The sequence below is a fragment of the Theobroma cacao genome, chromosome 3, assembly GCF_000208745.1.
Source record: "Theobroma cacao cultivar B97-61/B2 chromosome 3, Criollo_cocoa_genome_V2, whole genome shotgun sequence".
Classification (NCBI taxonomy): domain Eukaryota; kingdom Viridiplantae; phylum Streptophyta; class Magnoliopsida; order Malvales; family Malvaceae; genus Theobroma; species Theobroma cacao.
Window position 1 is genome coordinate 10099836 of NC_030852.1, and position 16447 is coordinate 10116282.

Sequence of the window (16447 nt, forward strand, 5' to 3'; positions counted from 1 at the left end):
TTAACATTTTTTTAAATAGAGAGGATATATATTTACTCCAACATAGATGTTATTGTTGAATAACATGTCATGTCTTCTGAACAGTTTAGATTTTCTGTTAATTTTGTCTTTGATGACAAGAGAAATAAAGGTTTCTAGACAATGACCTAATTGACAATTGGTGTGAAAATTTGACTTAATGTCTTCTTAACATTTTTGTTCATTTAATTTCTAAATTAAGCTTATGCAATGTTCTATATATACGTGACATAGGAGGCTTACTTCGTCACAGCTTAGCAATTAGCAAAAACCAAAAAAAAAAACCCCCATTCAATTATCTTCCACATTGTAAAACAATGACTTTAACCCTTGTCTTGTTTTTCATTTTTGGGACCTTGGCATCTCAAGCCATGTCGCGCACAATTCATGAAGCTTCCATTGCTAACAAACATGAGCAATGGATGGCTACTTACGGTCGAAAATATGAGAGCAAATCAGAGAAGGAAAAGCGTTTTAATATATTCAAGGACAACTTGGAATATATTGAGAGCTTCAACAAAGCTGGAAATAAAAGTTATAAGTTAGGCATTAATGAGTTTGCAGATATGACCCATGATGAATTCCTTGCAGCTCATACTGGATACAAGATGCCACACAACCCAACCACTTCCATATCAACATCATTTAGGTATGAAAACTTCTCAGAAGTTCCAACAAGCTTGGATTGGAGAGAGAAAGGTGCTGTCACCGCTATTAAGTACCAGGGAACATGTGGTAAGAATTAATAGTACACATCAATCTCTCAAATCTATTTTTCCCGAAGAGGGGATTAAGGTCAAATTTCCATTAGACTTTGCTCAATATTGGATTTTATTATTATATTTCAATTTTAAATGAATGTTGTCACTATATTACCAACTTTGTTGATTTTTTTTAAAAATATTAACAGAATTGGAATATTTTATTGAATATTTCATTAATGAAAATAACAAAAATTTGTCATTTCTATTCATTTCATCCAAAATCAACAAAATTAAAAGCATAATGGTAAAATTCAATGACATTGAAGTATAGTGGTGAAATGCAATAGTGACATAGAGTATAATGATAAATTTAACTTTGTATCCATCGAAAAAGGTGTAACCACTAGCCAAGCTTCCATCACATTACCAATTGCTTACCAGGGATTATTTTCATTTTTTACAGGATGTTGCTGGGCATTTTCAGCAGTGGCAGCCATTGAAGGGATTATCCAAATTTCAACTGCTAACTTGATCTCATTGTCTGAGCAGCAACTATTAGACTGCAGCACAAATGGAAATCATGGTTGTGAGGGTGGTTGGATGATGAATGCCTTCGAATATGTTATGCAAAACAAGGGGATAACCAAGGAAGAAACTTATCCATATAAAGCAATACAGGGAACTTGTGACATGGAGAAGGTTGCAGCCCAAGTTGTAGATATAAGTGGTTATGAGATGGTACCTGCCAATGATGAGGAAGCCTTGCTTAAGGCTGTAACAAACCAACCTGTCTCAGTTGCCCTTGATGGGAGTGGACTAGACTTTCAACATTACAAAACTGGAGTGTTCAACGGAGATTGTGGGACTTCTATGACCCATGCTGTCACAATTATTGGATATGGAACTAACGAAGAAGGTAAAAACTATTGGTTGATCAAGAATTCATGGGGTGAGAGTTGGGGTGAAAATGGCTACATGAAGATTGAGAGGGATGTGAATACCCCGATAGGTCTTTGTGGCATTGCAAAGAAAGCATCCTATCCAATTGCATAAGTTCATATAAAGAACATTTCTTATCTTGGTATGTTTACGTATGTACTAAATAAAAGATAGTTGTACTGTTTCGTTTCTTGTAAGTTAGGGTGTTTTTTTTTTATTTGAGGGAAAGGGGATTTTGATAATTCTATTATATAGAGTTATTTAGCCACAATTTGGATGTTAAAATAGCTAAGTCCTTGTGTATGATACCTTATTTCAATTCAAGTAATTCTAGTTAATTTTCATGTTGAAAGTCTTAATTTAAGCCAATACTGATTTAGTCCTTGTCTTTATATGTTTTCAAATGCATAAAGTTAAATGGTGAGCTATGCAATGGCAACTAAGTGCAGATTTCCACTAAACATGCTGTGGTAATTCTGGCATAACTCAAGCCACTGCTATTCAATCAACGTGATTCTTAGACCATTCAATATCTAAGAGGCAGACCTACAACGCTTGTTTTACCATTTTGCCTAGATTAGCCTCAAGGTAGGAGAAAATTCTTTTGCAAGATGAGGTACTACGACAGTTTCTACACCAAGGTAGCACTAGGAAGCAATGCCACAACCTCAAAGGACTCAAGGTTGCTGTGCCTAAAGGAGCAGCATTGCTCCCATACAAATTCCTGAGCACTCAATGCCACGATGGCCATGGAGGAGGGTTGTGGCGTTGGCTGGAAAACATTAAAAAAGAAAGTGTAGAGCGCCATGGAGCTTAAGTAGAAAGGCTGCGGCGAACTGACATTTTTTACTAAAACCCAGCCATTTGGGATTTTAATTGTTTTAGGGCTTTTTGGTGGTTATAAATATGTGATTTATAGTGGCTGAAAAGATAGGTCTTAAAGGGAAAAAAAGGCAATTTAGAGAGAAAGAAAAAGGTTCTACAAAGGAGGAAATGAGAAGAAAATGAAGATGATTGAAGATTGAGAATTGACGATAGCCTTGTTATTCATTCTAGTTTTTCATTTCTTTCCTATTCGTTTTTTGTAGAAATAATTTATTCCCTTGAAATTGTGATGTTTGTTGAATAAATGATGATAAACTAAATTCTTTTTCTAGGATTATGGTTTATTTCAATATGTAGTTTGAATATATGAATTTTCTTTGCTTAGTATTAATGGGTATTTTATGGTTTATTCAAATCTATGTTTAATGCTTTTCATTGCATGATCACTAGTTGAAATGATTAGGGTCTCTAAATGCAACTTGACAAAAGGAGTTTAGATTAGACCATTGATTTGAATAGCTTATGTTTGATTCACTTAAAGGTTGGTGATAGATTCGTATTTAGGATAGACATACACTAAAATATCATAGGTAGCCGAATTATAACATAAACCTAATGAGCTTTTCTTCACTAATTTGTATAGACATGTGGAATTAATTTTGAAAAGTATGTGTGCAAGAATCTTAGTAGAGACTTGTACATAAAATCGGATTCTAGGTTAGCCATTCACTCTATTAATCTTAAGTTTAAAAAAAGAGATTAAATTGAAATGAAATATTGAGAGACACCATGTTCCTAGGTTTTAAAAGTAATAGTTTCTTCAGCAAAATTTCATTCATATCCTTAGTTTACTTTCAGTAGTAAATTCAAAATCGAGTTACTTGGATAGGATAAATTTTGTTAAAAATTTAATACTTAGTAAAAGTTTAGGGACAAATCTTTGTGGGATACGAGACTTGATTTACCACTATATTACTTGAGAAATACATGTACTTGCGTGTGCAAAATTGACAACAGGTTGCTAGAGCCGTTGCTAGGGATTTGCATGTTCTATTTATTTTGCAGATATTAAATTAAACAAAATTGTTTTAGTTCAATTTTTTTTCTATTTTTCAGGAATCTCTTGTGACCCAGAAAATGAATGAACATTTCAAAAACTCAAAAAGAAAAATTTACAAGGTTTTGCTTCTTTTAATACGATGACTAAACAATAAGGAGAGCCATAAGTCCAAGAAAGAGTAGTAAAAGAAAATTGATCGTTGAGGGACTATGTTGTTTCGTTCGTACTAGGTATTCCATCAAGCATCAGACAACCAACCATTCAAGCACAATATTTCAAGATCAAGCTAGCCATCATCACTATGGTCTAAACATCAGTTCAATTTGGAGGTCTTTCAAATGATGATCAAAATTATCATATTTCAAACTATGTGATACATTTAATCACAAAGGAATCACAGATGATGCAATCCGCTTGAGGTTGTTTCCTTTCTTGTTGCAAGAAAAGTTAAAGGTGTGGTTGAACTCGTTGCCCATTGGCTCAATTACAACATGTGATGACCTTGCCCAAAAATTCCCTACCAAATTCTTTTTGCTAGCAAAGACAATGAAGATGAAGAACAATATTACTTCATTTACACAATTTGATGGTGAGTCATTGTATGAAGCCTAGGAAAGATACAAAGACCTATTTAGGTGCTGTCCTCATCATGGTCTTCCAAAATAGCTACGAGTGCAAACGTTTTACAATGGATTGAGTGGTCCATTGATGCTACTGTTGGAAGAGCTCTCATGGCAAAGTCCATTGATGATGCATACGACCTATTGGAAGAGATGGTGTCAAGCAACTACCACTAGCCATCGGAGTGATCTACACATAAGAAAGTAGTCAAAGTTCTCGAAGTGGATGCAATCACGACATTATCGCACAAGTAGTTGCTCTAACTAAAAAAATTCAATTCTTTTGACATTAATCACATTCAAAGTCCTTATGTAGTTTGTGAATATTATAGAGATGGACACGCTAGTGAACAATGTCTAGTTAGCACCATAGAAATTGTTTAGTTTGTGGGAAATAGACGGTGAAACAACCCCTTCTCCAACACCTGTAATCCCAGATGGAGGAACCATCCAAACTTTTCATGAGGAAATAGTCAAGCGCATTAGGTTCAAGGATGAACATTCCTCTTGGTTTTCAACAGTAATGGAGAACCCCTAATTCGAATAGTATACCAACAATGGAAGAGTTTCTAATGTAGTACATGGCTAAGACATACTCCCTCATTCATAGTCAAGCAGCCTCATTGAGAAACCTAAAGATGAAAGTTAGACAATTAGCAAACTCAATAAACAACAAAGTTTAAAGAACTTGGCTAGTGACATAGAGGCATATTCGATGAGGGATGGCAAAGAGCAAGTTAGGGCCATTACCTTAAGAAGTGGTAAGGAGATTGAAGGCAACACTCAACAAGCTGAACAAATTAAAAAAAGAGCCTAGAATGAAACACAGATAATAAGTCTTAACAATCGAAATGAGGAGAATGAAGCTAAAGTCACAACACCACCACCTTTTCATCAACGATTCAAAAAGCAAGAACAAAAAAGTCAATATTAGAAGTTTATGAAGTTGCTTAAGAAGCTTTACATCAACATCCCATTTGTAGAAGCTTTAAAGTAGATGCCTTCATATGTTAAGTTTTTTAAAGATATACTATCCAAGAAAAGACAATTAGGTGAGTTTGAGATAGTGGCACTCTTTAAGGAGTGTAGTGCAATCATACAAAACAAGTTTTTGTCAAAATTCAATGATCTTGGCAGTTTTACAATTTCGTGCACTATTGGTGCATCATATTTTGTGAAGGTTCTAAGTGATTTGGGAGCCAGTATCAACCTGGTGCTAGTAGTTATTTATAAGAAATTGGATTTAAGGGAGATTAAGCCTACCACAGTGACTTTACAATATGCAAACCGCACCATCACATATCTGAAAGGCATTGTTGAAGATATGCCAATGAAAGTTGATAAGTTTATTTTTCTAGCTGATTTCATTGTACTCGATATGGATGAAGATAGAGAGATTCCAATTATCTTAGGGAGATCTTTCTTACATACTACCAAAGCACTCATAGATGTAGAAAAAGGAAAGCTTACCTTGAAAATTTAAGAACAAAAGGTAACTTTCAATATCTTTAAAGTTTTAAAATTTAGTAATGATCATGATGAGTGTTATGCAGTGAGAATAGTTGATAGAACAATGAAAGAAATGCTTAAGGGGATGTGAGACCTTGACCTTTATAGACTCATAGTTAGTAAAATACGCGATATCCCTGATCAGGGGTAATTTCGTCATTTCCTTAGTAAGCCCATAAAAGTAAGGCTTTAAACAATATTATGGCCTAAGTAGGCCTAAGGCATAAATGAATGATGAAATTAGGGGTAAAATGACAAGGAAACAAAAATTTTGATGATTTTCATGATAGGGGCAAAATGGTCATTTTTCATCTCGGGTTAAAATTTTAAGTTTTGTGAACCTGAGTATATTTAGACCATTATGGACCTTGTCCCAATGTCAAAAGAGCAAAAAGATTGCATAACAGATTGGAGGAGAGTAAGCTAATAATGTGGGGGGGCATTTTGGTAACTTAATTGGAGTGGATAAGCTTGGGCTATAAATATCTCTTTCTTCCAACAGCTTTTTCTTCTTCTTCTCTTCCCATCTCACGTTGCTTCCAACCTCCATGGAAGCTTAATATGAAGATTGCATAATTTTCTCTCTCTAGCTTTAATTTTCATACCTTGGTGCCTTTTTTACTAGAATCCTTGTATTCTTTCACTCTCCCACTTCAAAACCCTTGATAAATCTTAATTTCATACTTTCTCTCACTAGTTGGGCATTTTAGAGAGAGAAAGAGAGAATTACCCCATTTGTGTGAAAGCTATTGGAAGAGAATTCAACTTCAAAGAAACCCTAGGGTGAGTGATGAACTAAGCTTGGTTTTTAGCTGTGGATAATAGCTAGTAATTGGGATTATGAGCTGTTTTATTGTTGAGGATGTTCATTCATTTTATAGTGATTAAGATAGTGAACATAGATAGCCATTTAATGTAGCAATTGAAAGCTTGCTAAGGGATAGCTTTTAGGGTTTATAAGTATGAATTGACACTAAGGTAATGTTAATTTGATGGTAGGTTCTAACGAAGCCCCATCATCCCAATTAGATCATTAGGGGAATTAGAGTCAACTAAAGGCTCAACAATATATCGGTGAGTGAACTGCCTTCAAAACTTGTTTTAGGGAATATAATGTATTTGCCACAAATTTGAATGAATTATCAAGTTTTAAAAATAAGTGCCTTGGGAACAAGCTTTTGCTAAATGGTTTTATGTTGTGATGTGTGATTGTTATGGATTCAGGCACTATTGCATTATGATGATAAATATATATGTGTGTTGTGCATGATGATTGATATTGTGTATGATGACTGTAACTGTGTGTGTACACGATGTGGGGGATGCACATGCCGGTGATGATGGTGGCGTGAGAGATGGATGATGATAGTGCCCGTGTGCATGATGTGGGGGGATGTAAACGATGGCACTGATTGTGCACGTTGTGGGGGGATCCACACGATGGCGCTGGCTATGTGCACAATGTGGGGGGATGTACATGAGCCAGGTGTGATTATGATGATATTGATGTTTATCTATGTAATTATGCATATCTATACTTATGAAATGAAAGCTCATGAAGATGATATATGATTGACATATATGTGAAATTTGATACATTGCACTTTGGGACTTTCATGTGTTTTATGTTGATTTTGTTGGTTTAGCAGGATGGCCTTTTATTGAGTGAAGGGAAACTTTTTTCTTGGTGCTTTGTTTCTTGCTGCAGCGAGATTCATTTTCGTTGTAGCGAGAAACTCTCAAGTTTTTGGAGGGTGACTAGTCGAAAACTCGTAACAACAAGAAAATATTGGAGCATTCTCGCTGTAGCGAGAATGAATCTCGCTGCAACGACAAAGTTTCTGTCTTGGGGTAAAAATTTCGCTGCAGCGAGAATGAATCTCATTACAACGAAAAACTTTTTATTTTGTCTCACATCTTGAGCAATTGTTGCCCTATTATCCACTTCCTTGCTACCATATTTGAGCATGGATTTCCAACATTAAGGAATAAATGTATTAAGCTTAATATGAGGCGGTTTGGTGAGAAACCATTGGTTAATTGATAATTTAAATCAAGTGTCGCCGCAACAAAAATTCATTCTCGCTGCAACTACGCTGCAGTGAGAATGCCTTTCCAATGCAATGAGGACCCGTCGTTTATTTGACCTAATTCGTATGAATGCTATTAAAGTTTTCACTCTCCAAATCTTTTGTTGAACATGGACCCTTTCATAAAGTGATTTACTCATGTGGGGTTTACATGAGGGGTATTAATAAGAACAAAAATAAATTGCATTGTTTTGAAAAAGAATGCATCATGATTTCGTTAAACATTCCTTATAGTATGCTTGTTCCATTTCTTGTTCACTCACTGGGTTTATACTCACCGTTTTCAACTTCATGTTTTCAGATCACGAGGTAGTTGGTAACTAGGTCGAAATGTCTTCGTATATTCGAGCCTTGGTAGGTGTCTCAGCATTCACTAGCTGTACATTCGTCTGAGTCTATCCGCTGGAAGTCGAGTATTCTTTTATTGTGTATAGACAAACCTAATGTAAATTATTAAGATACATGTTGTAGACAATGTATATACACTTGTTTAGTAAGCCAGTATAAGGTGGCAATATTTAATATTTCTTTGATCTTAAGTTATGAAATGTGACTTTGTAGTTTATGATGGAATGATGAACATGTCAGATTAATAGGCTTGCTTAGGCTTAGTGGACTACGTCCATTGGGCCCATGTGCTGGTCATGGCCCGAAATTTGAGTCGTGATAGGGAGTCACCCTATCGACCCACTTGAAGCTTTCTTAGTAGCCGATAAAAAAAAATGATGATGATTTTATTGAATGTTTAAATTTGTTGGATGCTTCTTCCCATGTCATGAAAACACAATATGAGATGTTGGATGCTTCATCTTCATCTACGCTAGCAAAGCCATCCATAGAAAAACCACCAAATTTTGAATTTAAACCTCTACCCAATCACTTGAGGTATGCATATCTTGCTAACTCATCTATGCTTCCTGTTATTATTTCATCTGGTTTAACTAACGTGTAGGAAGATAAGCTATTGAGAGTTTTGGGAGAACACAAAGCATTGGGATGGATGATTGCGAACATAAAGGGGATTAGTCCTTCGATATGTATGCGTAAGATCCTATTAGAAGAGGACAACAAAGCCACCATAGAGCATTAGCAAAGACTTAACTCGATGATGAAGGAGGTGGTAAAAAAGGAGATCGTTAAATGGTTAGATGCTAGTATTATCTATCCCATATTAGATAATGCATAGGTAAGTCTAGTGCAATGTGTGCCAAAGAAGGGTGAGATGACAGTGGTAGCTAACAATAATAATGAGTTCATCGCTACTGGAACCATAACTGGATAGAAAGTACGCATGGATTATTGAAAGCTCAACAAGGCCACGAGGAGAGATCATTTTCCACTACTATTTATTGATCAGATGTTAGATAGGCTAGTAAGGAAGGAATTCTATTATTTCCTAGATGGATATTCAAAATATAACCAAACAACGATAGCCTCGGAGGATTAATAAAAGATGACATTTATTTGCCATTATGGCATTTTTCTTTTTAGAAGGATGCCATTTCAACTTTATAATGCTTCAGCCACTTTTCAACAATGCATGATGGTCATATTTTTTGATATGGTGAAGCAATCACTTGAGGTATTTGTGGATGATTTCTCTATTTGTGGCAATAATTTTGATGACTATTTATTAAATCTTGATAGAGTCTTAAGACAATGTGAAAAGACAAACCTGGTAGTGAATTAGGAGAAGTGCCATTTCATGGTGCAAGAAGGTGTAGTTCTCAGCCATAATGTTTCAAGCAGAAGATTGGAGGTGGATAAAGCAAAGATAAAAACAATCGAGAAGCTCCCACCACCAAAATCGATAAGGTATTAAAAGTTTCCTTGGACATGTTAGATTTTACCGGTGATTCATTAAGGATTTTTCTAAAATCTCTAAACTTTTTTGTAACTTGTTGGTAAAGGATGTTCCTTTTAAATTTGACTGTTCATGTCATGCTACATTTGTATAATTTAAAAAGAGGTTGATATTTGCACGCATTTTTGTAGTTCTTGATTGGTCACTTCCATTTGAGCTTAAATGTGATGCTAGTGACTATGTTGTTAGGTGCAATTCAAGGAAAAAGAAAAGAAAAAAATTTTCATTCCATATATTATGCTAGCAAGACCTTGACAAAACCTCAAATGCACTACACCACCATTGAAAAAGAACTATTAACTATTGTGTATGCATTTGATAAATTTCATCCTTACTTGATTGGCACGAAAGTTGTTGTTTACACTGACCATTCTACGATTAAGTATTTACTTTCTAAGAAAGATGCCAAGCCAATTGTCACGACCCAAATTCCGGGTCATGACCGGTGCATGGGTCCAATGGACGTAATCCACTAAACCCAAGCAAGCCTATTATTTATCTTACTTATGATTCTATTTATTATCACTAAGTCCTATTTCATGACTTTGAATCAAAATAGTGATATACATTGCCAACTCGTACTGGCATTACTCTTTTAAAATTTACGTTAAGTTCATCTATACATAACAAAATAATACTTGACTTCCAGCGGAGTGACTCGGATGAATATACAGCTACTGAATGCTGAGACACCTACCAAGAGATGGACACAGGTCTACAAAGACACCTCGTCCTAATTATCAGCTGCCTCGTGATCTGAAAACATGAATTTGAAAATGGTGAGTATAAACCCAGTGAGTGAACAAGGAAGGGAACAAGCAACAATTAGGGAAAATATAAAATCATGATGCAGTTGTTTCAAAATAATGCAATTTAGTTCATTCCTATTTAAAACCCATCCAAACCCCAGAGTTTTTCGCTACAGCGAGCATGAATTTCGCTGCAGTGAAAACAGAGCAACAAGAGAACCATTTTTCCTCACTCAACAAAAAACCATCCTGTTAAACTAATAAAATCAACCTAAAATTCATGAAAATTCTCAAAGTACAATGTGTCAACTTTCATGTACATTACAACAATAAATCATTGTCCATCAATTTGCTATATCACACATATTTACATATGTATATATATATATATATATGTATATACCCATCATCATCATCTCACCAACCCATTATCATCATCACCAGCTCATCATCATCATCACCAACTCATGCGCACTCCCTACTCGCACATGGCTGAGTCATCATCGAGTTATGCACACTCCCTACTCGCACATAACCGGGTCATCCTCGGCTTATGCGCATTCCCTACTCGCACATAGTCAATCAACATAATTACACAACATTATATTCAAGCATATATGTATATCAACATAATGCAACCACATAGAAATCCATAATAACCACATTTCATAACATAAACTTTTTCTCAAACGCTTGTTCCCAAGGCATTCATTTTCATGAAAAAAAATTTCATAAAATCATTCAAACACTTTGTTCAAAACAGTTATATTCCCAAAATAATTTTGATAGGCAGTCCACTCACAAGTGTCGAAAATTCGGATTTCGGGTGAACTCAGACTAATAGTCCTCAAGCGCAATTCCTTTGCCTTTTCCGAACATCTCACCACCTTGACAAATAACAAAGTCGAGGAATTTACTATATTGTCCCTAAATTGATATAAATTAATTTAAATTACTAATGCTTGATAAGTAAATGCAAAAATACGTTCGATTACCGTTTAATCACGGTATCGATTAAATTCGACCGATCACCCGATTAATCGACGATTGTGTCCAAATCACCTCCAAATTAATTCATTTCTCCTCTAATACCTTAATTTACCACATACATTTAAATAAAGCCAAATTCAGCATTAGAACCCTCACAGTTCCTTATAGAAAAATTTAGTCATTTGGTGCACTAGCATCGAATTTTTTAGACATAACCGTTTCACCTTAATTCATCATTTTCCAAGCCATTTTCCTTGAAACAAAAACAATCTCCCACTAATATTCAGCCCTCATGGTTCGACCAGCAAGGAACCCTAGAGAAATTGAATATTTCTTTTGTGTTTTTGTTCATAACCATGCTTAACTATCCTTAAACACTAACATAGTTTAAAATCAAATTATTCCAACAACAATTCCTCTTCCATACCCATTTTTCAGAATTGAATTCATCATGATAACTCAATATTCAACCATGAAAATAAAGAACAAAAGCATGGGTAAGCTAGGTATCAAGGAGAATTAAAGAAATTTTAACTTACCTAGCTTGTTTCCTTGATTTCTTCACTTTTTCTTTGAATTTCCACCTAGGTTTTCTTGTTTTTCCTTTTGTTCTTCCTTTTTTCTTGTTGCTGGATGCCTAGGCCGAATATGGTGAGGGAATTGGGGATTTAATGGGCTGATTTCTATAGAAAATAATAAAATAATCAAGCATGCCATGTGTCACATGCTTATTGGCCCAATTTTTAACTTTTTGACTTTTTCTTCTTAATTTTCCACCACAAATATTCTGGTATTTATCCAATCCTACCACAATTAAAATCCCTTGGTCTTGACAAGTGCTGGGGCAAAAAATTTACCGATTTTCCCCTGAGACGAAAAATTACGATTTTGCCCCTATACTCCGAAATGCACCGGAATCTCATTATTTCTACTTTTCAACCTAAAATAACACTAATATTGATCAATATTAACCAAATGGGGCAAAAATTATTTTATAAAAAAATTTTTGTTTAGTCCTCTAGTGGCAAAATTACCATTTTGCCCTTGTGCTCCATAAATATAAGGAATCACAATTTTTTTTTCACTGCTAAACATCATTTTATACTCCAATAATCATAATTATATTTCATATAATTATTCTTGGTCAAATGTGATCAAATCTTGGCTAAAAATCTCCATTTTATCATCAAATGGTAAAATGATCATTTTGTCCCTAATTGGTCAATTTTCTGATGGACTCCAAACTGGACCTTGAACTCCAAATCACTATTCTAAGTCATTTTGTGGGTTTTTAAATTTTCAAATTCCTCTTAGAATTTCTATTTGAACTAGTTCAAGGCTCGATTTAATTTAGTTATACCACTCGGTACAATACCGTCTTTTAATCGAGCTTGACAGGGTCTCACACCAATGTTAATAAGGTGGATATTGTTGGCACAAGAATTCAACCAAGAAATTTGAGATAGAAACGACATAGAGAATCAAGTAACAGATCATTTGTCAAGGTTGGAGAATGACAATCAAGGTAAGGACTTGATTTTGATTAATGGGAATTTTCCTAATGAGCAATTATTATTTGTTGGTCAAAAGAGAGTACTTTGACATGCTGATTATGTCAGTTACATTGTAAGTAAACTTCTTCCTCCTAACTTAAATTTTCATAAAAAAATAAGTTTCTTCATGATGTCAAATTTTTTGCATGGGATGTACCATTTTTGTTTAAGCAATATGTAGATAAAATGTTGAGAAAGTGCATTCCAGAGTAAGAAGTTTAAAACATTTTGAAACATTGTCATTTTTCGACATATGGGGAACATTTTGGAGGAAAGAGAACAATAGCAAAAGTCCTTCGATTAGGTTTGTTTTGGCTTATGTGTTTTAAAGATGCTTACAATTTTGCCTTGAATTGTGATAGGTGTCAACATGTGGGGAATATCTCAAAACAACATGAGATACCACACAATAATATTTTGGAAGTGGAAATATTTGATGTTTAATGGATCGATTTCATGGGACCTTTCATCTCATCGTTCAACAATCGATATCTCTTGGTAGTTGTGGACTATGTATCGAAGTGGGTGGAAGCTTCAGCACTGCCTATGAATGATGCAAAGGTTGTCTTGAAATTTTTAAAGAAGAATATTTTCACAAGATTTTGTAATAAATTCTTCACAACCTTACTTGCAAAGTATGGAGTGACTCACATCGTGGCAATTGCATATCATCCCCAAACAAGCGAACAAGCTGAAGTATGTAATTAGAAAATCAAGTGAATCTTGGAAAAGGTTGTAGCTCCATCAAGGAAATATTGGGCCAAAAGACTTGACGATGCACTATATGGGCATGCAGGACAACATACAAAACTCCTATTGGTATGTCTTATTCAAGCGTATCTTGGAAAGACATGTCACTTGTCGGTTGAATTGGAACATAGTGCCTTTTGGTCAATTAAAGGTTAAACTTCGATTTAGAAGTTACTGCTGAGAAGTGCTTATTTTAATTAAATGAGATGGAAGAATTTACAATTCTCATAATTGTAACAACTTTACAATTCTCTTGCAAGGCCTTTATGTTCCATGGATTTCATCTAATTAGTACTTAATAACTCCTTATTATTGCACTAACATGAAGGAAAACCTCTATCACATATTGTTATATGATTTAGTATGCATTAAATAACAATATATATTCCTTGACCAATCTAATTTGCTCAAGGGTTTATATCAACAATCTCCCACTTGCACTTGATTCAGTTGCTAGCGTATTCAATATCAAAATCTTTTGCTTAGAGATTGTGCCTCTACAAGGATAACTCAAATTGTAATATTTGAGAATATGTTAATTTATATGCTTGACAATCTCCATTGTCATACTCAAAATACAAATTTAGATCACAACGAGATCTGGATTCCATTATTATTGCTCTTGTTTTTACTTTAACAACTCAAAATCAATTATGAGTTCATTAAACCAATGATCTAAATATCTATTCTTTTGTAGCCTAAACAAAAGGTTTGTATCTGATTATAGATATAATCATGCAGTTATCTCTTGTTTTGGAACCATTTCAATATAATTGCTTAATCATGACTTTATGTCACTTTTAAGCTTTAGGATTCTCTTTATGTTAAACTCCTTTAACATGCCATCTTAAATTCTTTTGTTGAGTCCGCTTTTAAGCTCTAACGCTTTAGTCTCATTTTTCTTTTCTTAGATTGGCAAATGTATCTTATACACTTTTAATGAGTAACTTATCTGACTCCCATTAACCTTGTGATGTGCATAAAATTTGTTTATCTTATTCAATGTATTCAACTATTTTGAATTTATTACATTGAATAAAGATTATTATCTAATCATTCATGTTAGATTATTTAGTAGACTCATCTTATATGAGTAGTGTATCAAAATGCATTCTACTCATGGTTTGTATTTAATGGATTCATCTCATGAATTATGCATCCTTATGCATCCCATTAAATCAATCTTTATGCATAAATCTTATGTATTGGATTTCATAATTTCATGACCTTTGACCTTGAAAGTTTTATTAGCTCCCATTATTCCTATCATGTATAGAAATTGTGAGACCTCAACCTTTATAGGCTTATAACTATGCATAGACCCAATAACACGAGCCAAGGGTAGTTTCGTTATTTTCTCTAAAAAGCTCCCAGAAGAAGGTTTTATGATATTTTAAGGTCTAAATAGGTATAAAACCGAATAAATAATGTGTAATGATGAAAACATGAAGAAAACTAGAAGTTTCGATAATTTTCACAATAGGGGCAAAATGGTCATTTTGCACCTCGAGTCAAAATTTGAAGTTTTCGTAAACCCGAGTAGTTTAGATCATTGTGGACCTTGTCCCAATGTCGAAAGAAGAAAAAAAATTACACAAAGGATTGGAGAAGAACAAGTTAACTTGCTAAAGGGCATTTTCGTAATTTCAAGGGGAGTTGGATAAGTATGAGCTATAAATATCTTTCTTCCAGTAGCTTTTGTTCTTCTTCCTTCTTCCCTCTCACATTTCGTCATCCTCCATGGGAGTCCTCTTCAAGCTTCCATAACTTTCTCTCTCTAGCTCCAATTTTCATGCCTCGGTGCACTTTTTCATGAAATCCTTGTGCTCTTTCACTCTCTCACTTTAAAACCCTTGAAAAAATCCCACATTCATACTTTCTCTCACTAGCTAGGTGTTTAGAGAGAGAAAAAGAGAGAAAGCTCCCATAATAGCTTGGAAAATTTATTGGAAAGAATTTCAAAGTTTCAAGCTACCAAGGTGAGTAGAGGGTGTCAATTTTAAAAATTTTCATAAATATATACCTATAAGTATGATTTATTATAACTGTGAAAATTATGGATGGCATGTGCTGGTAGATATTTTAGGGAATTGTGAATGTTTGTAGCTGAGGTTATCCACTCATTTTAGAGTGACTAGGGTAGTGAAAATAGATAGCCATTTAAATGGCAATTGGAAGCTATCTAAGAGAATGCTTTAGACTTGATAAGTATGTGAATTGACAAATTGGTGATGCTAATGTGATGATAGGTTCCAACGAAGCCCGATCATCCTATTTGGACAATTAGGGAAGTTAGGATCGATTAAAGGCTCAAATAATATCGATGAGTGGACTTGCATTTCAAATTTATTTTGGGAATGTGAGTGTAATTGTACAAACATTTGAAAGATGTTATCCAGCGTTTCTTTAAAAACGTACCTTGGGAACAAGCCTTTGGTGAAGTGTTTTTATCTTATGAAAATGTGCTATATAAATGGTTTATGTGTTATCACAATATGATGATATGTATAATATGTATTGGGTGTTTCTTTCGTATGTTGATGTGGACCCGGCTATGTGCGAGTAGGAGTGCTCATACGCCGATGATGACCTGACTATGTGCGAGTAGGAGTGCGCATAAGCCGATGATGACCCAGCTATGTGTGAGTAAGAGTGCACATAAGCCGATGCTGACCCAGCCATGTGCTAGTGGGGAGTGTACATGAGCTGATGACGATGGGAGAATGTGCATGATGATGGATATATATATATATATATATATATATATACATATATA

General features: G+C 34.5%; 1 protein-coding gene across 1 annotated transcript; it reads left to right on the forward strand.

Moving 5' to 3' along the window:
* On the forward strand, positions 315-1867 carry LOC108661222 (zingipain-2-like). The gene is made up of 2 exons (XM_018117238.1): positions 315-753; positions 1186-1867. The coding sequence occupies exons 1-2, from the start codon at positions 336-338 to the stop codon at positions 1773-1775; spliced, it is 1008 nt and encodes a 335-aa protein (XP_017972727.1). The 5' UTR covers positions 315-335; the 3' UTR covers positions 1776-1867.

Coding starts and splice junctions, on each gene's coding strand:
- LOC108661222 (XM_018117238.1), top strand. CDS start 336: ATGACTTTAACCCTTGTCTTGTTTTTCATTTTTGGGACCTTGGCATCT. Junction 754..1,185: donor TAAGTACCAGGGAACATGTG/GTAAGAATTAAT, acceptor CATTTTTTACAG/GATGTTGCTGGGCATTTTCA.